This window comes from Thermobia domestica, chromosome 5, assembly GCF_964235325.1.
Source record: "Thermobia domestica chromosome 5, izTheDome1.hap1.1, whole genome shotgun sequence".
Taxonomy (NCBI): Eukaryota; Metazoa; Arthropoda; class Insecta; order Zygentoma; family Lepismatidae; genus Thermobia; species Thermobia domestica.
Window position 1 is genome coordinate 164358372 of NC_137458.1, and position 25925 is coordinate 164384296.

The 25925-nt window shown below is 36.9% G+C and overlaps 1 protein-coding gene across 6 annotated transcripts in view; it reads left to right on the forward strand.

The window, feature by feature from the left end:
• LOC145686237 (uncharacterized) overlaps positions 1–25925 on the forward strand; it is a 196514-nt gene that overhangs the window by 62241 nt on the left and 108348 nt on the right. The window contains exon 1 of one of the 6 annotated variants that reach the window (XM_081759327.1): positions 7753–7891. The exons of 4 other annotated variants lie outside the window; for them this stretch is intronic. Coding sequence is in view for 1 of the 2 variants with exons in the window: in XM_081759324.1 (XP_081615450.1) it covers positions 8662–8665 (4 nt within the window). In the remaining variant the exon portion in view is untranslated. Of the gene's footprint in view, positions 1–7752; positions 7892–8511; positions 8666–25925 lie in introns of those variants that run through there. One more of the 6 variants, XM_081759324.1, reaches the window with a different exon arrangement.

Sequence of the window (25925 nt, forward strand, 5' to 3'; positions counted from 1 at the left end):
TTCTGAAAGAAATGATGAATAGAAACGAAGAAGACACAATTTCTCAAAGAAATGATGGACAGAAAGAAAAAAGAAAAGATGAAAATTGTTTATGTCTTTCTTTACCAGAAAAGAAGAAAATATTTTTTAAAAAATAAAGAAAAAATATTTTTTCTTTACTTTTTTACGTATCAGAAAAGAATAAAAAGTAGTTTTCTTTATTTCTGTGGAGAAGGAGAAGGAGAAAAGATGACAGAACATAAAGGAAGGAATGGGAAAAGAAGAAAAGAGAGAAAGGTCAATGGTCTTTTCTCCTCATTCATTCCTTTAAATCGAAGAAAGAAAAGTTTTCCTTCTTATCTCTTCCTTTTTTATGAGAAAGAGGGAGACAGAGAAAGAAAGAAATCCCAGAAGAGCGGGGAGGGCGAAAAAAGAAATAAAGCATTTTCTCTTCCTACTTTTCTTCTTTCAATTTCGTTCGAGCTTGCGATCTTTTACTTTCAATGGAGCTTGCATTCATTACTTCCAGTGGGACCCCACCTCACTCGGAATCTTGTTCACTGATTTAATTTGTTCTCGCACTCACTCAAGCTCGGGCTTCCAACCTCAAATGGATTCGTGCTTACAGCAACTGTTACGAACTAACAAGGAGTTTCTCCTTAATGTAGCTAAGATTACTTCTGAAGATCCTACATTTCAAAAATGTGAGTACTGTCGACGCCCAAACCAACTACCTGATCCTTGTGGCCTCCATGAAACTCACCTTCCACCAAGCTATTCGGCAGAACATCTTTAACTTAAGACTGACATGTTCAACATATCATACTAACTCTAACTGGAAACTGGTTAAGAAATTGACAACAATCTTTTTACTTCATTCCTTGCCACTAATAGCACTGAAGATATTGGCTCTCCTCAGGATCAGAATAACTCTGCTCCTGCGGAACGTCCCTTCAAAAAACCATGAAGAACTATTAAACCACTATTAACACCATCCTCAACTGTCACAATTAGTAATAGTTTTACTCCATTAGAGACACCCGATAAACCTGAAGACTCCAGTGCAGAAAAAATGGACTTTTCTTTTCAAGATTCTGAAAACTTAGATAACTCTAGTTCAACTAATATTTCGACGGCTTCAGCACCGAAAAGGTACATTAAGTCTCTCACAATATATGATTATCCTGACAATAAAGGATATAAACTCACACACGGTGCAGCCACCGTCTGTAAAGATATTCCATACTGTGCGGTCTACAAAACGCATATCAAGTACAAGTGCCATTCTCAAGAGGACTATCAGTCATTAATCGCATTTTGCAAAGGCTTCAAACTCCAGTATGCTCTGGAATTAGCTAAACAAGAACCTGTTATCAAAGTGGTTATACGTCAATTACCAATTGACACCCAGGTCAACAACATTAAAACAGATCTCCTCAATCGAGGCTCTCCGGTTCTTGCCGTCAGTCAAATGAAGGGTCGCGCAGGTCAACACCTGCCCTTAATTTTAGCCACTTTAAAAAAGACACAAGCAGCAGCGAACATCACTCAACTAAATTACCTGGAATTTTACAAAATTAAGATTGAATTATATAAAGCTCGACCGTACATACAGTGCTACAGTGCTATCGATGTCAGAGACTAGGCCATACTCAGTCATCCTGTCATGCGAATGCAAGATGTCTCAAGTGTGCCGGTAATCATGCTACCTATCAGTGCACTCGCACAACCAGAGATGAAACAGTGATTTGCGTTAACTGCGGAGGGGGACACCCAGCCAACTCTCCAAGATGCCCAACTATCTCCAAAATACTCACCAGACGATCTACTCAGCAGAAAATTCCAAGCAAAGAAGATTTCCCCCCCTTACCACAAGACTCATTATCTGATCCACCATTTCATTCTACCAGCAAACCTAACTCAAGTTCAACCTATGCAAAGAAGACCAGTTCAAGCACATCGTCACCTTCATCTTCAGACTCATCGGATGCTTCAGATTCTCCTTTCAAAAAATTACTTGAAATATTTAAAGAACTCAAACTCATGCAGTTTCTTCAAACTTTAAGAACTCGATTTCCGGAAATACGAGCAGCAGAAGACTCTATTACAAAAATTTCCATTATTTTTGATTTAATGACAGCTGTTTTCACTACTGATTAAAAACAAAATATCACTTCATACTCAGCACATTTAGGACCATAACCCTTATGAGGGCCACTTTCTTCAGTGCTGATTGGCTACTTAGAGCACCAATCATGATTTAGTACTCTCATTTGACTCACCCAACCGTGCTACTCCCCTAAATCCTTCTCTTTATAGAAACAGGTCATCGTCAAGGACCCAGTCATGTTCTACATGAGTCGGCCTCGGTCTCCGGCTCATACTTACTACAAAGTCTGGACAACTTCATTGATATTATTACCAATACATATATAAGACAAGGAACTTTGAAGAGTTCCGGGACTCAATTCTCTAAATAAACCCGCCAATTATACCTTGACCTTACTCCTCTCAAGTGGGTTCGGGCATCACTACCTTCAGTTGAACTTGCTCTCACTTCAGCTCACGCGCGATAATTTCGTTCGTTCTTATAATCATTATCGCAAATGGTGTTCAAACTCATTACTTTCAGTGGGACTCGCACTCCCATGGGCTCGGGCTTACTAGCTTAAATTGGCTTCGCGATCAGCCTTATTTCCTATTGTTTGCTTAATATTGAAGAAAGAAGGGGTAAGATACTGCAATTTTTAACTTACGGAACATTGATTTTAAGTTGAGTCAACAAAAATGGCGGACGAAACTGTGAGGTATAGCTTCATGATTTTGCACATCCTCTATTTTATGACATCCTTTTATTTAACGTAGTTGATAAGGGTATGTGCGTAAATAATTGTTGTGCTATGTGATATATTATACACATGCATGCATCAAGGTGCATATTCGCGATTGTGCTTGGGTGTCGATGTTTGTCTCCCTTTGAAAAATTCCTTCGGGCATCCCGTGATATACTATGTTATAGTCACCAGCACGTAGCATGACTGCTCAAGGTCAAAATGTGCTGGCCGAGGAGAGCTTTCACATTATTTTGTTACAGAGTTGGTGGGCGCTTTGCACTGCAGAATGTACGTTGCAGTGTCTCAGAGTTATGAGGTATGCGTCTGTGTATAAAACACAAACGCAAAAATATTTTCTCTGTCATATTTGAATTATGTTCATCTTATACAGTATTGATTAATATATGTACGTCAAATTTTCGCTGATTTTCTCCCCAAAGGAGATGTTCTTTACGACAAATAGGTGCTATTGTTCGTGTTAAGCTAAAGATATACAGTATTATTTATTTCAAATCAAGTTATTTTCCAGATAGTTGTAAAAAAAATAAATATATTACGCATTTTCCAGAATTAAAATAAAAATGGATTATAAAATAAATGTGCCATCATTTTGAATGAAAATAAATTTTTAGACAGAAATACACTCACACACGTGATTATTAATTTATTTTTATTGTTTCTACTATAGGGATTCTTTTTCTATCTGTTATTAATTCCCCTGTGATTGACGGTATTTGTTGCTATTGGGTGCTGGAATAAGTGCGTATAGCTGGCAGCACTGCCGGTTATTGGAAAGCTGATTGACGGTAGGATCGTTGATCGGAATTCGTTTGCTTTTGCAGTGACCTTGAGCTGCCATGCTATATGCCAGTCACTATATCTCGAATTCCCCATTTTTCATGATCACCGATCATTTAAATATTTTTTTTTTACATTTATTTTACTTTTATACAAAATATTAACATTACTTAGTGACATAGATGATTTGGTTCGGGGTCTGCAACTGAAGATGTATAGCCACCAGCAAAAGTATCTCCTCCCCTAAGTGCAATGATTCCATTACTTGGGGTCCGGGTCATTTGCAATTGTGAGAACGCCTGGGCAGATGCAACCAAACTTACACGAACCTTTTCTCGATACTGACAGCAATTGGTAGCCCTGACCCAGGTGTTTATGCAGCTAAAATTGTAAAGTAGGTGACTAACGAAACAGTTCTCCATTCTGAGATGAATCTCTATAGTTCAGACTATGTTGTCCAATGAACTCCACACACACACCTGGAGAGGAGAAGATCTTGCTTGTCACACTGAGTATGTATTGAAATTGAAACATTTGAAAACGTTTGAACCTGGCTGAGATGTGAACCCGGGTCCGCTGAATAGAAGTTAGAGTGGAATCCGAATGAATGGAAATTGTAAGTTAGACTAAGGAAGGCTAGTAATGTAAATCGGTACCATTGTTAAAAACGATGCGATAGCCTCAACTTGAAGAACGTTTTGTGATATTTTCCTCATTGACGAAAGTCTATATCACTTTTTTGAGTTAAAGAAGGAATTCTCGAGTAAGTCATTGTGACACTCACATAAGGAACGTCTTATTTATAGTCTTATATGCAAAGATTTTGACTAGCTAAAAGTTTGAGTGGAAGGTGAAGTGACGCGGTAGGTAAGTGGTTAGCGCATTGAATTTCTATTCGGCAGACCCGGGTTTAAATCCCGGCCAGGTTGATACCTTTTCAAATGTTTCGATTTCAACGCATGCTCAGTGTGACAAGCAAGATCTTTTCCTCTCCAGAAAGAAAAATACGTGGGAATGAGGAGAATTGGAAAAGGTCTGTCAATGGAGGTAATCATTTACAAACTTATTTCCATCAGTTATTTTAGATTTGATATTTTCATCTACTTTCAAGCATTTTCTGATTCATGCGTGGTTAGTATTTTTATTTCTTTGAAGATACAGTATATAAAGAAATAACACATTACATACACAGCAATATTAAGATAAATATATGGTGTTCTTTGGAAAACACGCTCTGAACCAGTGAGATTCATCTCAAAGTGGAGAAATGTTTCGTGCGTCATCTACTTAATTTTTACTTGCATAAAGACCTGACTCAGTGCTACCAACTGCTGTCAGTGAGGAGAAAAGTGACGTGTAAGTTTAGTTGCATCTGTCCAGGCGTTCTCACAACTGCAAATGACCTGGACCCAAAGTAATGAAATTAGAGCACTTAGGGGAGGAGGTACTTTTGCTGGTGGCTGTGCATCCTCAATTGAGGTTATGAAAGAAAAATTTTGAATTTTATACTGATTTTGAATATTAAACAGTGATACTTTGATGCAGTTGTAAACAAGTTTGGTACTATTTTATCAACAATTTGTACAATTGATATTTTTCTTTTCTTTCTTTCTTTCTTTTTTTAAAAAAAATTGTATAGGCAAAACGGAGTGGTGTGAGACCCAGACATAAAATTCAATGAAATTACATAGAAATATCCTGGTTTCAAATAATATAAGTAGTTTAAATATACAGCAAAAGTTTAAAACGAAATTCGCGAAATTAAACTAATTCTTTAAGCGTTTAACAAAAAAAAAAAAAAAAATCTAAAGATGAGATATATACAATGGATAAATTTCAATGGGTTGCACAAAATGATTAAGGTTGGTTTAAAGGGACAAGTTTTGCCGATAGATGTCACTGCAGTCCTGGTATCTCTCTCATATTTTTTTTACCTTTCACGAAAATTCACGATTTCTCCTACAAATTTCAAACTATAGACTTCAAATTTTTAGAGAAGGAACTTCATAACCTATCGAAGGCAACAATCCGTGCCAATTTTTTATTTAGAATTTTCCTCATTGTTGAAACAGCATATTGTTTCAACAATTAAGCCGTTTCAACAATGAAAAACTTCTAAATAAAAAATCGGCACGGATTGTTGCCTTTGATAGGTTATGAAGTTCCTTCTCTAAAAATTTGAAATCTGTAGTTTGAAATTTGTAGGAGAAATCGTGAATTTTCGTGAAAGGTAAAAAAAAAATATGAGAGAGATACGAGGACTGCAGTGACATCTATAGGCAAAACTTGTCCCTTTAGACCAACCTTAATCAGTGTAATTTTATCCTCATTTGTAGTTTTCGAGAAAATCAATAAGAAATTTCTTTGTTTCTTTCCTTTGGTAAACGTAAAAACTTATGCTATGATAATTATACCACTTAATCAGTGGCGGATCCAGGGAGGGCGATCGCCTCCCAGAAGAGGAAACTTTTCTTTTATTTTATATATACATAAAACTCATCCCAGATTTAGGAGCTCTTAAAAGTAGCTCTAAGTAGCAGTATTACAACCCACTGCCCCTCCAGAAGTCCGTCCTGGATCTGCTCCTGCACTTAATAAAATGAAACTGACACTGACGTATACATTAACCAGGTTTTTCATTATGAAACTAGCAAAAACGATATTATATAGTATGTCTATTGTTAATCAGATATTACCCAAATGTATGAGTAACTCTTAAATTTTGTCCAAAGATAATACATATACAACTGTCATTCAATAAAAAGCCTGATTTTTTAAAGAATCTAATAAGAGAATGGAATAGGACACTTACTTATTTTTGAACGTAATCTCCCTCAAGTTCTATTACACTTACGCCAGCACTGGACAAGCTTCTTAATTCCACGTGCAAAGAATTCTTGGAGGCGTGTCTGCAACCGGTTATGTACTGCTGCCTGGACTTAAGCGAACCTAAAGCCACTATGAGCCTTTTTAGTGGGTTAAATATGTGATAATATGAAGGTTCCAGATCCGGAGAATACGAGGTGGGGCAAGCAGACGAACTTTAGGTCTTTGATGATATCTAATGTGACTCTAGCAGTGTGTGGTCTCGCGTTATCTTACAGTAACAGGACGCCAATGGATACTAGTCTACACCGCTTCCTCAGAATTGCTAGTTTTACATTTTACATTTTCATAGATATATTCGACACTAATTTTCATTTTTGCTGCAATATCACTCACCGTAATACGCCTGTTTTCCGTATCAACTCATCAATTCTCGCAATGTTGTTCTCCGTGACTGCACAGACAGAGCGTCCTAGGCGTGGCGAATCGTCAACACTTGATACACCCCTCATTTGAACTTATCTGCCCACTCGTATTCTTGTGTTCGACTCAAACAACTTTTACCATATTACACTATCATCCGAGATGAATTTCGATTGGTTTCAACCCTTCAGCTAACAGAAATCTGATGATACTCCGCTGCTCCATGTTGGTGCAACCTGCAAAAGTGCCATCATCTTAATTTCACTGATTTCCAGCATCCCGTTCGCGAGACAGGCGTGCCAGGCCCATCTGATTACAGTTCTATGATACCACCAAAAAATAACCAAGAGGTACAAACTTTGTCGAAGTTTCGTATTTTTAAACAACTTTTCCGGTTTCGTATATTGAATGGACCTTGTATCAAGGAATAAATTACATCAGGCTGAACAAAATGAGATGCTTGAAAGTAAATTTTTCATGTGTAATTAAGAAAATCAAGGAAACCCCATTTTTGTAGCACTAAGAAAGTATATCGATCGTTGCCAATAAAATTGATAGTTTTTATTGTTTCGGAACAAATCATTTATTTATTTACTGTATATACAAAATGTTTCAATGTTCGGTAGGATATTTTCTCTCTTTCTATGTGTGTTCTCCTAGCTCTGAGACCCACACTTCTAACAGTTACACTAAAATTGTGTGTAATATTATCAGTGACTCTTTTGTTCGTTTGTGCTCAGATCAAAAGTTTCCGTCAGCTGTTATTGTTCAATTAAATGATAACTTCACCCCATGGGGGGCATGGACATTCTTTATCGTAATGTTTTGTGGTGATATTTGTATACTGTGTAAACATATGAAGTGGATTACATAATATGAAGACTTCTATCCGCTTCTGTGATTCAGTCAAATCACGTGTTATTTTACGTGATAAAACCATATGTTCGTCCAATAGGTTTTTTTTTTTATTAAGGGCAAGTTGACTATTTTTAGACTTTTCTCTCCGATAAAGGATATTCACTTCACAGCTGGTATGTATGTTTTTTCTTTCTTTGCTATATGTTAAAACTATTTTCAACATTTGATTTTTTAATGCTAGATTGTACGTTATTCTAGGAGCACATAATAGAACACTGCGAACAAAATGAAATTGTCAGAAAGAAAAAAATTACAAGATCATAGGTATGAATTGTCTCTCGTATCAAAGTGTATAGAGCCTTAGAACAACCTATGAAATCTTGTACTTCGATAATAGAGTGGTCCTGCCCAGAATTTATTACAGTTCTTTAAGTCAAAGTTACGTCACATAGTTGACTAATAATGACAATAGAAGATAACGAGTTATTTTCCTGTGATAAATGTGTTTACAGACATTCATAAAATCGTTTGGTCTAAGGAACCATTTATGCATCATTACGACTTTTGCATGTTCCGCCTACGAACAACCAGAAGTACGCAAATCCAGTGCTTGTAATAAATAAATAAATAAATAAATGAATTAATTAAACAGGAAAGATAAGATCTTTTAACAAGTGAAGTACATTTAAATATCCAATCAAACCGCATAATTATATTTCATTTGTTTCTGAGGTCACGCTATGAATTAATGAATGTGTGATGACAATTGCTTGACCTTTGGATTCAGGGAATAAGCCTTGAACTTCATTTAAAATGATCCTGTTGCATACTCTCTGATATGTCTGTTATATTCATTTCCTGTTAAGTGATACGGAAATATAATAGTGGTACGGCTGTCTAGGAATATATACGGGTAATATTACCTTGTGGCCAATTCCACATCATGAGTGAGTACTTTGAATATAGGCTTCATGCCATTTGAATACTGCATGTTCTTTGGAGTATAGGAAGTATTTATTAGTCACTGCATCAGGAGCTTCATGTTTAGTTAAGCATATAATGAAAAGTAACCTTTGCAGCAGCAAGTTATAATAGGGTGTCCCAAAATTCAAGTAAGAAGTAATTTTGATAGAAAAATCAGGTTTATAATGAAAAATTGTAATCTCTTTATTGATTCATAAAGTATACAGTATAAGATTATGTTTGGAATAGCATAATGGGTAAATGGCCTCCACGGCTTTGCTTGCACATACACACACTTCGTTGAAATTTTCCATGACATCTTTCCATAAATGTGGCTGAATTTCATTGATACAACGTTCAATTTCCTCCTTCAAATCGTGGATGGTTATGGGGTTGGTAGCATAAACCTTATAATAATAATAATAATAATAATAATAATAATAATAATAATAATAATAATAATAATAATAATAATAATAATAATAATAATAATAATAATAATAATAAATATAAAAATAAAAATGAAAATAGAAAATAAAAGCAAAGAAAAAAGTCCAACGGCGGTAAATCGCATAATCAGGGCGGCCAATTCTGATCACCAAATCGGGAAATTATAGATCATTAAATAACTCATGCAGTAATTGAATTGTTTCTCGGACTGTATGGCATGTGATACCGTCTTGTTGAAACCACGTATCGTCCACATCCATGTCTTGCAATTTAGGTACAAAAACTGGTGTATCATGTCACTATAGCGAGCACCATTAACTGTTATTATTATCTGACCAGGCACATTTTCGAGAAAGAATAGTTCGATGATACCTGCAGCCCAAAATCCGCACCAAACAGTGACATATTGTGGATGCATTTGTTTCTCAACAATCAGACGTGGATTTTCTGAACCCCGAATGCGATGATTTTGTCGATTAACAAAGCCATCAAGATGAAAATGAATCTCATCGCTGATGATAATTTTCCTATTCCGACCATATTTTGTACGAAAACTGCGAACTATAGCTGCCAAACTTTCATTATTTTTAAAATTGCTGAACAATGAAAACACGTTGTTCTTTCGTGTAGCACCCTATTTTAAATAACCCTGAAACGTCAGCTATCACGTTGTCCTTTTTTTCGTTGGCAGTACCTTACTGCACAAATGCAGAGTTGGCGTGGGTCAATGAAAACTTGACCCACGACCCACTGACCCACCACCCATCGTTACCCACGACCCACTGACCCACCACACACCATGACCCACGACCCACCTGACCCACCACCCACTGTGACCCACCAGCCACCTCAACCATTCCCATCCACTGTGACCTACTCTGACACCAAAATCTCGTAATCAATTCTTACACATAATCCACGGCCTCTTCTACTGACTAAAGAGTTTACACTTGTAACAAAACAAGACTGTGAATTGTCACTAATCGGAGTTTGAATTTCTACGGTCAATCGCTCAAGCACCACTCTATTACACTTTACGATATAAAATGATAAAGTGTTTGTCAATAAGGAAATTGAAGCACTTCGAGGTGGGGGAAATTAGTGTGTGCCTAAAATATACTTGTACTAAGAGAGTATTCTTGCGAGTGTTAATTTCTCAACGCATTCCAAAAGAAACTTCTATTCGCAGGAAAATACTTCTGTACAATATCGAAAAGGTTATTATTTCTCAGTTCACAGTATTTTTCTCCAAAAGACTTGAAAAGCAGTTTTCCATAGCGTATAAAGGTGCTCGGATACTGTCTGTAAGAGCATCTCCATAAAGTATGCTCATAATTGAGGCCTATTCCGAAAGAAGGGCACATAGACCGTTTCCGTGAATGGAGAAAAAGAGCCTTAAAGATTTTATCAGAGTATATAACAATAACATACGCTTGCAAATACCTATAACAGGTTTTTTTAATAAGAAAGACCTTTTTGACTAATAAATAGGCTGTATTAAATGAAAAATATATACTATTTTACATGTTTATAAACGTATTTGTATAAAATGTTATGTGCCCTTTTTTCGAAAATCCTGGTTGGTTGAAGAAACAGCATACTATTAATGCATCACATTAATGACTTTATTCTAAAATAAATCAAATATAAGCTATTACACATGGTAATAAATGTGTTATGGATTTAGTCCTGTTCGTACTCATTCAATATGCATTGAATCAGGCCGCTGTCTTCAGCTGACAAAAGCTTCATTAAGGACCGAACATCTTTCTGTTTATGTTCGCTCACTCCAACAAAAGGGTACTTTTGAAAGATAAGAAAATGGGATACATGTTGGCATGTACGTCTTAGAATACAGCAGAACGCCTGATAGAGTGTACTTCATCATTACATACTGCATAAGTATACGTTGGAGTTTTTGGTGTTGGGTTGGAACGAAAAAAAAGGGGCAAGAGCTGTGTCAAAAGCCTTAATAAAATTTTTATCCATTGTCAGTTCAAATGGAGATGGATTCTGTCGACAGGTAATGATGGCTTCTAACCATGGCTTCGATAGTTCTGACCGTAGTCAAACTCCAACACTAAAGGAGATGGACTTAGTTTACCTTCACTATTAGTTGCCTGTGATTTGGAAATAAACTCGTCCTTCAAAGTTTTGCGTCTATCATCTTTCCTTTTATGAACTTGATAATGAACTTTACATGGGTCACTAGGATAGCTAATTTGTTTTTCGTCACATTCAGCACAAAAGTCACACTTGTCAGTTTTAGATTTAACAAATCCATATCTAAACATCCAAATCCATGCTTAAACATTTTAAAGTACTTCACATATAATAGTTTCAATGCTTCATCGGTTTTATCCTTATAGTATCCTTGAAACATTGTGTACAATGCCGTATTGTTAAGATGTGAGTTTTCAAAATATTTCAGTTTTGATTTATGTCCACAATAATGACTGTAATCACTTGGAAATAACTGCAGGTGACTCTCTATCACTTCCCAGATATTGCTTCTTTGATTCTTCACGTTTCAAATTCATGTTACTAAAAACTACACGCGTCTTATACAAAGATTTACTTTCAGTATCCATTTTAAATTACTGCCACATTTTTAGGTTAATAATATAGCAAGGAGCACAGTAATAACCGCTGTTAAAGCCTGAATGTAAGCTGTGTGCCAAAACCGTGGTGCAAAGGCTTGCAAAAAAAATATTGCCAGGCGGCCAAAAATAAAGATATCGAGATGAAATTTTCACAGCACCTACAGTATAACATGCCGGGTCGTTCTAAATGATTTCCGGAAAAAGGGGCACATAGGCCTATGTGCCCTTCTTCCGGAATAGGCCTCAATTGTAATTTGTGTAATCACTAAAACACCACGTTAAATTTAAGTTACTACTACTACAACACATTATTATTATTATTATTATTATTATTATTATTATTATTATTATTATTATTATTATTATTATTATTATTATTATTATTATTATTATTATTATTATTATTCTGTAAAAATATGAAGTGGTTTGTATCTGAATACTAAAAACTAGTTGACTGCCAATCTCGGTAGTCGTTAAGTCTAAGAGGTAAGGACTTCTTTCACAAGGTTCCGGGTTTATATTTCGGAGGAGGGTGATGGTATTCATGGGGTCATACGTTTATAGGACCCACCAAATTAAGTGCCCTAAGACATAAAGTACATTCCCAGGGAAAGTGCATTCCTTGGCATCTCTACCAGAAGCTGGTAGACCTCGGATGAGCTTAATTTCCTGCGTAATGATTGAAAATAGTATAGCATTACACAATGAAAATTCTCTTCGGTGCTAGCGGTTCCGGGTTTGCTTCCCGTTGGGGGCACTCAGTCGAAAATGTGTAAAAAGATTTTTTAGGCCAATCATCCTGAATTAGGTTTTTCTCATTTACACCAGCCCAATGCCGGTGTGGTACCTAATATATAGGTCCCAGGCCGTTTCCTTCCTTCCTTTCCCCGGAGACTGTGCTCGTCGAGGCATGTCATCCCTCAAACGTGACGGGCTAAATGGCCATAGATGGCGAAAGCCCAGAAATTTAAAATCCATCCACAATGAAAATTATAGCACCTTTTCTGTTCCTAACTGTTTACTCTCCCTTATCCTGATAGCTTAGATAGCAGAACACATTTAAAATAAAAGAACGTTTTATTGTTTAAAGAGACCTAATGTTATGTGGACTGTTGTTCTGCGCTCCCCTCCCTACTTCCACAACACGCACTGATTGAAATTTCATCGAGAAGAATTCAAAAGGCTGATAGATGTAGATCATAACAAATCTGTTAGACGAGATTTCTTTGCGTAAGACAATTGGAAGTTACCTTCTGATTTCAGAACTATAATTTGTGATGCTTTTGAACTCCACTTAATTTATAACTTCAATGGTATCTCCCTCGAAAAAACTGGGGTTGCGAAGAGTCACTCAGGGCAACCACTTTTTCAGGGCAAAATTTGGGAAACAAATGAAATACACTTCTAGTGTCCTTTTGTGTCATAAACAATAATTTTTTCCCATATTATTCTAGATATTCTTAGATCCTTAGTCCTGAAAAAGATTAGCTCACTCATTCCACAGGATCTATTGAAATATTCAATATTTTTTCATGTTCGAGGCAAACGCTACGTATTATTACCACAAAAATATTATAGGCGTGTCCTTTGGACAAATCACCTAGATGGACCGCAGTGGCTCAGTGGTAGAGCGTTCACCTCTGGTGCGTGGGGTCCTTGGATCGATCCCAGCTCGTGCCAAGTGAACTTTGTGATGGGCAAACACTGTGTGCGTGAGTTTTCTCGGTGTTCTCCCGTTTCCTCCTACTTTCTTCATTCCACGATTTCTTTCATTTCTCATCAACACCGCCTTCTTTAGCCTAGTTCGCATAATCGGCAAATCAGCTAGGCCACTACTTAGACAAGCTTATAAGTATTTTCTTTCCGCATCTTTCTGTTGATTTTTTGTGGCCCAATCCTCTCACTATCTAGAAGTTTGGAGGTTTTACCACTTCAAACAAACGTACAGGACACAAAAAAGAAAATATTTAGTCCGATTTGCCGACGGTAGATTCACAAAATACGAAACATATAAGTAAATACATTGTTCCAAACAGCATGTTGTAAATCATAACTAGTCGGTCTCCAGAGAAAAAGTTTATTTTTCCCTCTCAACTGTAAAATACTCAGGAAGACAGATAAAGTATAACCGCTATTTGCAGATGCGGATATAACAGGTTGCCAGATCTACATATTTATTTTTAGATCTAGGGATTTTTCGTCGCAATACGGAAAACCAGGTTTTTTAAAACTGTGGTCTGTAGGTTTTCTGTAGTGTAGGAGAATATACTCAAAAATATTGTGTGGCACATAGTTTTTTCAGTGAGGTCAATGAACGAATGAACTATACAAGGCCTATATTTTACTCCTTGAAGGTATCTTACTAGGGAGAAAATGCGAGGACTGATTTGTCAAAAGAATGTTTCACTGTCTTCACGTTCCTTTTCCCCCTTCCGTTTTAGGTTTCCTCTATCCTACAAGAGGTCTTCATAAATAGAAAATAATGACCATAGAACAAACAAACTCGACCTTTGTTTCACCTTATGTAGATGTCAACTGTTGAACTTGCCGCTATTCTAATGCTATCACATTGCTGCACGAAGCATTGTTGTTAGCAGATGAGTGATAAACAGTTAAACCTAAGATCTAACGAGTCTCTCCTATAGGTTTCTCTATTATTATTGCATTCATGTAATTTCTTGATGAATGCATTTGCTACCTATGTATGCGTTTGTATCTATAATTGAGTATTGTATATAGGTCTAAAGTGAAAATTAATTGTTATGTTAAGGAAACTTTAACTGGGAACAGTGGTCATTTTTGCTACCTCTTTCCTGCCAAATGGCGAGTATGCTTGCCCTCTATGTGTGCGGTCCCGGCTCTATTCTCGACAAGTTGGCTTGCTTCGGTTTGAACAGGCGGTAGTAGCAAGTTTATCATTCTTTTCCGGTTGATATTCTGTATGAGCAAAAAGCTCTCAAACTTAAGGAGACGATTTAAAGTACCAGAGTCATACAGAAAGGGAGGGCTAGGGACCTATGGCCCAGTGGCGGATCTAGACAGGGTTCAGGGGGGCCTAGGCCCCCAGTTTTTTGAGGGACAAAAACAATTTAAACTATTATTTATATATCTTTGAAAGTTTCTAATAAACAAGGTATACTTATCATAATCTTGGTTCCGACTGTGCCCCCCCCCCAGTTTTTACCTCCTAGATCCGCCTCTGCCATAACCTCACCAACATGAACCAACGAAAACTACTGATCACTGCTTCTATCCATTAATTCTTCAAGATACACTGAGAAAAATCTGTTACCCGGACAGCGGTATATTGTATGCACGACTCCAAAAGTGCATTACCACCTGCAATTCTCCTTTTCCTGCAATAGCAGGCAACCCAAAAAGCTCGGCGGTTGGGTTGGTTTCGAATTCGAAAGGCGCTGGACCAAACCTCAATTTTGTAATAAATATATCAGTGTGGCAAACTGCAAATAAGGGAATAAAACAAATTGTTAAAAATGACAATAATATTATCGTGACGGAGATGGATGACATCAAAAGTTACAAAATGATCTTACTTAAGCAGTTCAAACAAGATGAATGGCAAGAAACATATATCAGAGGAAAGCATTTCTCTCCTCACCTCCCAAAAAATGAATCTCATAAAAAAGAAAAAGTTACATAAAGTTACGTAAGTTTTAATATAAAAGCCCCACTTTATATTGTAGAAGTTGACACCCAAAACGCAAGAACAACTGAACCAAAGTCAATGAAATTCTGCACAGATATTGTAGACGTAAAAGGAGGGAATACGAGTTTCGTATTTTCCTGGAAAAAACGGCTGGGTGGGGCACGGACCCCTCCAAACCTTTGATCACGAAATATCATAACTGCTAGTAACAGTATGTCAGAAGTGTGTAAAAGACATGAAGAATTGCAACGGAACTTTTTGTATTGAAAATAAGCAAAAACTAAAGGAATACGGGCTTTTTAAATTTTCTGCGGAAAAACGGATTTAGGGGCCAAAAGGTCCCACCCAAAATTTTGAAACTTAACGTCCGAAAGGCAACAAGAAGTGAACCGAAGTGAACGAAATTAAGCGCAGATGTTGCAAACGTAACATGATGATACATGTTTTGAATTTTCCTCGAAAAAACGGTTGGGTGGGGCGCGGACCCCTCCAAATCTTTGATCACGGAAAATCAAATGTACTGGCAACAGCATGTCAGATGTGTGTAAAGGACATGAAGAATTTAATCAAACTGCGTGTATGGACAATACGCAAAAAATATAAGAAAACATTTATTTAAATTTTCTGTGAAAAACGGTTTTAAGGGGAAAAAGCTCAAACCCAAAATTTTGAAAGTTGATGCCCGAAATGCAAAAGGACGTGAACCGAAGTGAATGAAAATGTGCACAGATATTGTAGACAAAATGGGGAATCCGCGTTTCGTATTTTCCTGGAAAGAACGGTTGAGTGGGGCACCGATCCCTCCAAATATTTGATCACGAAAAGTAAAAAGTGCTAGCAACAGTATGTCAGTCAGATGTGTGTAAAGAACATGAAATATTGAAACGAAACTTCTTGTATGGATAATACACAAAAAATAAAGGAACACAGGGTTTTCTATGTTCTTCCCAAAGACGGTTTTAGGGGGCAACCTCAAAATTTTGAAATTTGACGCCCGAAAGGTAAGAAGAAGTGAACCGAAATGAAAGAAACTTTTCACAGGTATTGTAGATATAAAATGTGGGAATACGGGTTTAGTATTTTGCTGGAAAAAACAATTCGGTGGGGCACTAACCCCTCCAGACCTTTGATCACGAAATATCAAAAGTGCTAGTAACCGTATCTGAGATGTGTGTAAAGGACATGAAGAATTGCAACGAAACTTTATGTATGGACAAAAAAATAAATGAATATTGTTTTTTTTTATTTCCCGCGGAAAAACATTTTAGAGGGAAAAAGCTTTTCTATGTTCTTCACAAAGACGGTTTTAGGGGGCAACCTCAAAATTTTGAAATTTGACGCCCGAAAGGCAGAAGAAAAAAATAAAATCTCTGAGTTTTACGTCCCACGATTATGCCGGTTAGACTAAAGGAGACGGTGATGATGAGTAATGAATGAAATGGTGAAATGAAGAAAGTGGGAGGAAACGGAGAACCCCGAGAAAACCCATGCACACGGTGTTTGTTCACCACAAGGTTCACTTGGTGGGGGCTGGGATCGAACCCGGGACCCCAAGCACCAGAGGTGAAATCTACCACTGAGCCACCACGGCCCCTGAAAGGCAGAAGTAAACCGAAGTGAATAAAATTTTTCACAGATATTGCATACGTAAAATGAGGATACGAGTTTCGTATTTCCTTGGAAGAAACGGCCGCGTGGGGCACGGACCCCTCCAAACATTTGACCACGAAAAATAAAAAGTTCTAGTAACAATATGTCAAATATGTGTAAAGTACATGTAGAATTGCAACGAAACTTTGTGTATGAACAATACGCAAAAAATAAAAGAATACGTTTTTTAATGTTCTGCAGGAAAACGGTTTTAGGGGGCAAAAGAACCCACCACAAAAGTATGAAATTTGACGCCGGGAAAGCAAGAAGAAATGAACCGAAGTGAATGAAATTTTGCACACATATTGTGAAAATAAAATGTGGGAATACTAGTTCCGTATTTCCTGAAAAAAAAACCGTTAGGTGGGGCACGGACCCCTCCAAACATTTGCTCAGGAAATATCAAAAGTGCTAGTAACAGAATATCAAATTTGTGTAAAAGACATGAAGAATTCCAATGAAACTTTATGTACGGGCAATACGCAAAAAATATAGAAGGTTTTTTTCTGCGGCAAAACGGTTTTAGGGGCAAAAGCTCTCGCCCCTAAATTATGAAAGTTGCCGCCGGAAAAGCAAAAAGAAGTGAACCGAAGTGAATCAAATTGTGCGCGGACTTTGTAGACATAAAATGAGGGAATATGAGTGCTATTTTCCTGGAGAAAAGGGGTGGGTGGGGCACGGATCCTCCCTAACGTTTGATCACAAAATATCAAAAGTGCTAGTATGTCAGATGTGTGTCAAGGACATGAAGAATTGCAACATAACTTTATGTATGGACAATACGCAAAAAGTAAACGAATACAGGTTTTTCTAAGTTCTGCGGGAAAACGGTTTTAGGGGCAAAAGCTCCCACCCTAAAGTTTGGAAGTTGAGCTCGAAAGGAAAAAAAGAAGTGAACCGAAGTGAGTGCAAATGTGCACATATATTGTAGACAAAAAATGAGGATACGGGTTTCATACTTTCCTGGAGAAAATGGTAGTGTGGGGCACGGACCCCTCGAAACCTTTGATAAAAAATTAAAATGCTAATAACAGTATGTAGAAAGTGTATAAAGGACATGAAGAATTGCAATGAAATTTTTGTATGGATAATACGCCAGAAATAAAGCAATACTGGTTCTTTTATGTTCTGCTGAAAAATGGTATTAGGGGGCAAATGCTCCCACACAAAATTTTGAAAATTGACGCCCAAAAGGCAAAAAGAAATGAACCGAAGTGGATGAATTTCTACACAGATATTGTAGACGTAAAATGAGGGAATACGGTTTCCTATTTTCCTCGAAAAAAGGGTTGGGTGCTGCATGGACACCTCAAAACCTGTGATCACGAAATATTAAAAGTGCTACTAACAGTATGTCAGATGTGTGCAAACAACATGAAGAATTCCAACATAACTTTGTGTATTAACAATACGCAAAAAAGAATACTTTTTTTTGTTCTGCAGAAAAACGGTTTCAGAGGCAAAAGCCACCACGCGAAATTTTGAAAGTTGACGTCCGAAAGGCAAGAAGAAGTGAGCCGAAGTGAATGAAATTGTGCACAGATATTGCAGACGTGAAATGAGAATACGAGTTTTGTACTTTTCTGGAAAAAAACAGTAGGGTGGTGCACAGACCCCTCCAGACCTTTTATCACGAAAAATCAAAAGTAATAGTAACAGTATGTCAGATGTGTGTAAAGGAAATGAAGAATTGCAACATAACTTTGTGTATGAACAATACGCAGAAAGTAAATGAATACGTTTTTTTTATGTTCTGCGGGAAAACGGTTTTTGGGGGGTAAACCTCCCAAACAAAATTTTGAATGTTGATTCCCGAAAGTCAAAAAGAAGCGAACCGAAGGGAGTGAAATTGTGCACAGATATTGTAGACATAAAGTGAGTGAATACGGGTTTCGTATTTTCCTGGAGAAATCGGTTGGGTGAGGCACCTACCCCTCCAAACCTTTGATCACAAAAAATGAAAAATGCTAGTAACAATACGTCAGATGTGTGTAAAAGACATGAAGAATTGCAACAAAACTTTTTGTATGGACAAAAAATAAAGGAATATGTTTTTTTCTTTTTTGCGGAAAGACGGTTTTAGGGGCAAAAGAACCCAAAACCAAAATTTTGAAAGTTTACGCGCGAAAGGTAAGAAGGAGTGAACTGAAGTGAATGAAATTTGGACAGATATTGTAGACACAAAATTAGGGAATATGGTTTTCGTATTTTCCTGGAAAAAACGGTTAGGTGGGGCACGGACCCCTCCAAACCCTTCATCTTGAAATATCAAAATATCTAGTAACAGTACATTAGATGTGTGTAAAGGACATGAGGAATTGCATCAAACTGCGTGTGTGGACAATAAGCAAAAAATAAACGAATACATTTTAAAATTTTGGTTAAAAACGGTTTTGGTTGGCAAAAGCTCCCGTCTACAATTTTGGAATTTGACCCCAAAAGACAAGAAGAAGTGGACCGAAGTGAATGAAATGTGCTCTAACATTGTAGAGGTAAGGTGAGGGAATACGTGTTCCGTATTTTCCTGAAAGAAAAAAAAAACTTGTGAGTGAACCGAGGCGTTGAGTTGCGGGAGAAGTGGACCGAAGCGACAGCAATTGTATGTAGATATTGGATATGTAAAATATGGCCTTCCGTGTTTCACAAGTGTCATGTCTCCATCCGATTTTTTCAAATTTGGCAGATCAAGTAACAGCAAACACAAACAGTATAGCGTATTTTATAGTATTTCAGGAGGCACCTTTAATCCTTGCAATATTTTTTCAGCATAAAGAAAAACACGTGTCGATTTATTTCCAGTTTGCTATTGATATGCCAAATTTGAAGCAAAACGGATAGGAACACTTGAGAAACACGAGAGCCCTTATTTTACATATAATATCTACACACAATTTGATTTGCTTGGGTCCACTCCTTTCTGAGCTATTACGGTAATATTTTCTTTTTTTTTCGGATGGGACCTAGGCCCCAACACTGTTTTTCCCCAAAAATTAAAACATGTTTCATATACTGTTTTGCAAATAGTCCCTTTACGAAGATTCGTTGCAATTCTCCATATTCTTTAGGAACTTTTGCGTATGCTTATTTGCACTTTTGAGATTCCCTAATCAACGGTTAGAAGGTCCGTGCCTCACTCAACCGCTTTTTCCAAGAAAATACGAAACCCAATTATCTCATTTTTCGTCTACAATATCTGCGCACAATTTCATTTAATTCGGTGCACTTCTTCTTGCATTTTGGGCCTCAAATTTCAAAATTTGGGGTGGGGGCTTTTGCCCCGTAAAACCGTTTTCTTTTCGCAGAAAATAAAAGAAAAACCGTATTCGTTTATTTTTTGCGTTTTGTCCCTACACAATGTGTCGTTCCAATTCGTCATGTCCTTCAAACACTTCTGTTATTAGCAGTTTTGATATTTCACGATCAAAGTTCTGGAGGTGTGTGTGTCCCACCTAAACGGTTTTCTTTTTTTCTGGAAAATAAGAAAAACGTATTCCCTCATTTTATTTCTACAATATCTGTGCACAATTTCATTCACTTCTGTTCACTTCCTCTGGCCTTCAGGCCTTAACTTTTAAAATTTTGGGTGATAGCTTTTGCCCCCTGAAACCGTTTTTCAGCACAAAATAAAAAAACCCGTGTTCCTTTATTTTTTGGTATGTTGTTCATACACAAAGTTTCGTTGCAATTCTTTGTCTCCTTTACACACATTTGTCATATTGTTATTATCGCTTTCAATATTTCGTGATGAAAGTTTTGGAGGGGTCCGATCCCCACCTAACCGTTTTTTCCAGGAAAATACGAAACACGTGTTCCCTCATTTTATGTCTGCAATATGTGTGTAAAATTTCGTTTACTTCGGTTTCCTTGGTTTTTGCCTTTGGGGCGTCAACTTTCAAAATTGTGGGTGGGGTCTTTTGCCCCTTAAAACCGTTTTTCCGCAGAAAATAAGAAACACGTATTAGTTTATTTCATATGTAGTGTCTACCTTCCAAATTTTATCAAAATCGGAGTGTTACATTTCAGAAGTGTTGCTTGTTAATAATAATATTTCTTTAAAATTGTATGAACAAATAGAGGAAATTAAAGCGAAAAATTGGGATCAATTGGAACTTTCGGCTCCTACCAACATTGAAAGAAATGACACCACAAGTATTTGGATGCAAGGTAGACATGAAATTTAAAACAGAGATTTAACTATATTTCTGTCATGATTTTAATGCACACTGCGAAGTTTTTAAATGCTAATTAAGTCAGGATTTCACATCCAAATTAAGTTGGAACATAATAATTCTTGTTAGAAAACCCGAGTCGGCAATGCGAATTTAAGATTAGCCAATACTTTAGATAGCATGGGAAAAAGGTGAAGACTGTAACCTAAGTGTGCGGCCAAGTGGGTTGCGAGGCGATTTAATAAATTGGATGTGTTATACTCGGCAGAGTCCACCTCAACCGTTTCATTTTGTTTTAAAACGAAACATTTTTGTCATGAGTTACATTTAGGGATGCGCACGAGACGAATCGAGACAGGATTTTCCTGACAAAATTCGAGTCGAGACACGGTACTTCCAATAGAGAAATATACATTTTTCGAGTCGAGACATCACTTTTACAGCACATTTTCGAGACGAGACAGCCACAAATCTTGTCTCAAGCGCATCCCTAGTTACATTAGCACACACTACATGAGTGAGAATTTATATTATGATAGAATATACTATGAGCTTTAATAGAAAAAGTGTAGACACTCGATAATTATTTTACATAGTAAGATTTCAATAGATTCAGTGCTTGATCGTGCCGTGTATGAAGTTATGAAATATGAATTGGTTTCAACAGGCGCGGATCCAAGAGGAATTTTATAGGGTCTACAGCCCCCCCCCATGACGCTCAGGTGTACACTGGATAGAGTGGGTTTCAATCCTACTTTATTTACACTGGGTAAAGTTGGAAACTATGGTTTAGTCCATCCCTTGATCATATCCTGGTACTGCGGTGTTAATATCTGGTCAGAACTTGCTGTTCTAGAAGCCTCAAGTTCATACGCGATAAAATAGTATTTCTGCATTATGCACCTTTTTAAACTATTTTCAATATTTTTATGTATCTTCAGATAAACCATCCTCGAAAAGTTTGATTTGTTGGATACCGGTACTGTATTTCTGACAATGCTTCCATTATCAAATAGTGTATGTAGTTTTATTTAACATAGAATTGCATACGCCAAAACAGTAGAAAACTTCTCATTGTTATAACTTTTCTTGAGTTGATTTTGAGCTTAACGTCCCTTTCAGCAGCGAAGCTATATGAAACTATATTTCGTATAGCGTCGAATCCGAATCACATGAACTCCCACCGAGAATCGAACCTGGGTCTTCCATGTGTTAATTTTACTTGAAAAATTTTTTGCTTTTTTTAAAAAATAATCCTTGAATTATATGTAGTCAGTGTTGAATACAGGTTTCATTTTAGTACGTGGCAATAGTAACTTCCATGGTCCCCTCTCTTCTACCTCTAGACACAGAAATATTGATTTTAATAACCTCCAAATTACGATTTTTATCAATAAAGAGTAGCTGTCCTACTAACTCTTGTATCGATTTCCTGCTAAGCAAAGATAAAGTGAATCTAAAAAGGTAGGGGAACGGTAGGTAGCGACATGACGTCACGCCGTCCCCCATGCCTATCTTTGCCCATTGTAATTTCTTAGGAACTGGGGGACGCCGTACACATTTTTTGGAGGAATGATAAATACTTTTTTTTAACTTTCTAATACAATCCCTGTGGGCTTTCGCGAATCTGGATGTATTGTTTTTATGAGGAATAAAGAGGCTTCAAACAACAACGATTTGTATACAAGTCTTATTAGGTGTTTTAGAAAGAAGTAAGGAACTCACAACTGACCTTCTGTCTGTTTTTTTTAGCACAATGTTACAAAGCACAGAAGCCTGCGGGCATTTTTTTTGCCTGAGTGTAGCTTCAGTACTAAAATCAAGACTTTCGTTCTGTCGTTGGCACGTGTCGAATCAGCTTGTTTGCTGTACGATGTTTTGCCTTCAGGCGATCGACTAGATAGCTAGCTAGAAGAGTCAAGAAATAAATAAATAAACAAAGCGATATGCTTGTTTCATGGAGATATGCTTGCTTCTTGACATTAAGTGTTTGAAAACCAAAACTGTTCTGAGTATCCATTTTGTTATTTCCATAATAAGTATAAAGGGAAATGTTAATTCTCATAATATGAGAATATTATATAGTAGGGGTAAAACTGAGGGGGAACGCGAGGGGAACGTTATATATATAATAACTTAGCATATTTCTTTCCAAAATTTTATAAAAACTATTTATTTTATAGAGTTCGAAATTCGGCCAAATTTTATTAGTATTAATATTGCATGTTCATTTTTACTTTTTCTTGCTAAGGTAATATTAGAGCGCGCTAATTAAAAAATTAATTTTCTTCCATTTAAAAGCTGATTAAGATATTGGCCGCATTTTGTAACAGTGCAGAACAGCAGATAGGAAGCTAACCACGTAGATTTCTTTCTTACTCTGCCCTCGCTAGGTCACGTGCGTGAACATAGGGTTGTCCGCGGTGAAAAAGAAACCGATGGAATGCACATTGACAGCAGATAAGAGCAAAGTGTGTTTTGTCTCTCTTCATAGATCGTAAAGATTTCCTTGATTCTACGTAAACATCTCCGCGAATAATTACCTGTACAAGAATATTGCAGCTAACAGCGTACGACAGTTTCAGAAAATCTGTCTATGTTGTTTTCAAGTGAGGGAAGTCTATTTATCTTATGAAATGAGTTTCGAACTGTAGAGCGTAGAGCAAACTCGCTTATTTGTTGCAGCAACTGACAAAAGTTTACATACAGATCAAAGAGAAGTCTTAGGAAAAACGGACGACATACTAAATGCTGGTACTTACTGTCTGTTAGGTATATTTATATCAAAATTGTCTAATAAATCTAGAAAAGTGTAAAAATAAAGAACGGTCCGTACGATTCTTTTACTATATATATTTTATTTACATATCTGCGTTTTGAATGACATCGAGAACCCAATTGTTTTCCTTTTTTAAAAATCAAACTTGAGACTACAGGGGACTGCGTCTCAAAACTGCTAGCCTTGTAATGCTAGTGAAACTTCTCAAAATCAAATATTTTACACTTGTATATACTGTAAAAAAGCGGCAAATTAAAATTGTCAGCAATAGTACTTAGAAATAAATTTTACTATTATTCTAGTATTTCTGCGTCATGATATTTGAATGATTCTCAAAAAACATTACAAGACGAGTAGTTTTGAGAAACAGACCGCTGCTGTGTTAGACACACACACAACTGGCGAGTAAATTTAAATGCATTAATTAATATTTATTTTAGAAAACGAAATATCAAATGGAGCCGAAAGGCTATTTTATACCGAAACATTAATAACAAAGGCAAAGAAATGTGAAAATCAGGCAGAGCATATGTGGGGAGTACATCATCCTGGGGGCCGCGGTGGCTCAGTGGTAGAGCGTTCACCTCTGGTGCTTGGGGTCCCGGGTTCGATCCCAGACCCCGCCAAGTGAACTTTGTGGTGGACAAACACCGTGTGCGTGGGTTTTCTCGGGGTTCTCCCGTTTCCTCCCACTTTCTTCATTCCACCATTTCATGCATCATCACCGTCTCCTTTAGCCTAATCGGCATAACCGTGGGACGTAAAACTCAAAGATTTCACTTAGATCATCCTGGTGATATTCGCTTGGTGGGACAGAAGAAAATTGTGGGTGAACTTTAATAATAATAAAAAATTGCTTCTTGATATCACTTATTGATTTTGCTCTATGGATCTATGGATTTGATTTTAGTTTGATTTCAGCTTCGAGTACCGTTCAGCAGGGAGGCTATATGAGACATGGACCTACAGCGAGGGAATACGAACCTACCCGGGTTTCCCGCGCCAAAGACGCGTATGCTATCCACATAGCCTGAGGAAGCTCCGGTTTCAGTAGAGAGAAATAGGTGAAGATGGTATTTTTCTTGAGATGCTCAATCGATTTTCGAAAACTGTCGCTATCTACTACCAATTTATTTTTATGGCGATCAATGTAAAAACAAAAACGGTTTATTCCTACCACTTCTGATTTCAATGCAGGATTAACGGAAGAAAGAAAGCTTATTCTTGAGACGTTGTTTGAATTCCCGAACACTTCTCGACCTCTCTGACAGTTTTTACTCTATGAAACTGAATATTGAAACCGGAAATAGTAGTAAATTTCTACCACTTCCGGTTTTAATAATGAGATAGAGTATAAGTGGTAAATTTTCTTGACGTTTGATCGATTTCCGAAATCATATCGTCCCTAGTTATTTCCGTCTTTGATTTATGGCCATTAATGTTGAAACTGGTTGTAGTCGATTTTTACCACTTACGGTTTAAATATAAGGTTGTTGGAGGAGACGGACACGGAACCTATTCTTGGGGTGCTGAATGGATTCCAGAAAACTGCTTCTCGATATATCTTATCGTCTTTGCTCTATGAAAATCAATATTGAAACTGGAAGTAGTAGTAAATTTCTACCAGTTCCGGTTTTGATAGAAAGATAGGGGTAGAAATGGCACATTTATGAGGAACATTGAATCAATTCCTTAAACTTGCTTGTCGCTAGCTATTATGACCCCAAGTAGTCGATCTCTATCACTTCCGATTTATAAAGAAGATTGACGGAGGAGATGGAACCTATTCTTATGACGCTAAATCTATTCCGGAAAATCCTTCTCAATATTTTTTTTACCGCTTTTGATCTGATACCTGTCAACAAGCAGAACCGTTCTATTAGATTTCCAATACTTATGCATAACATCGTTTGGAAGTATAATAAA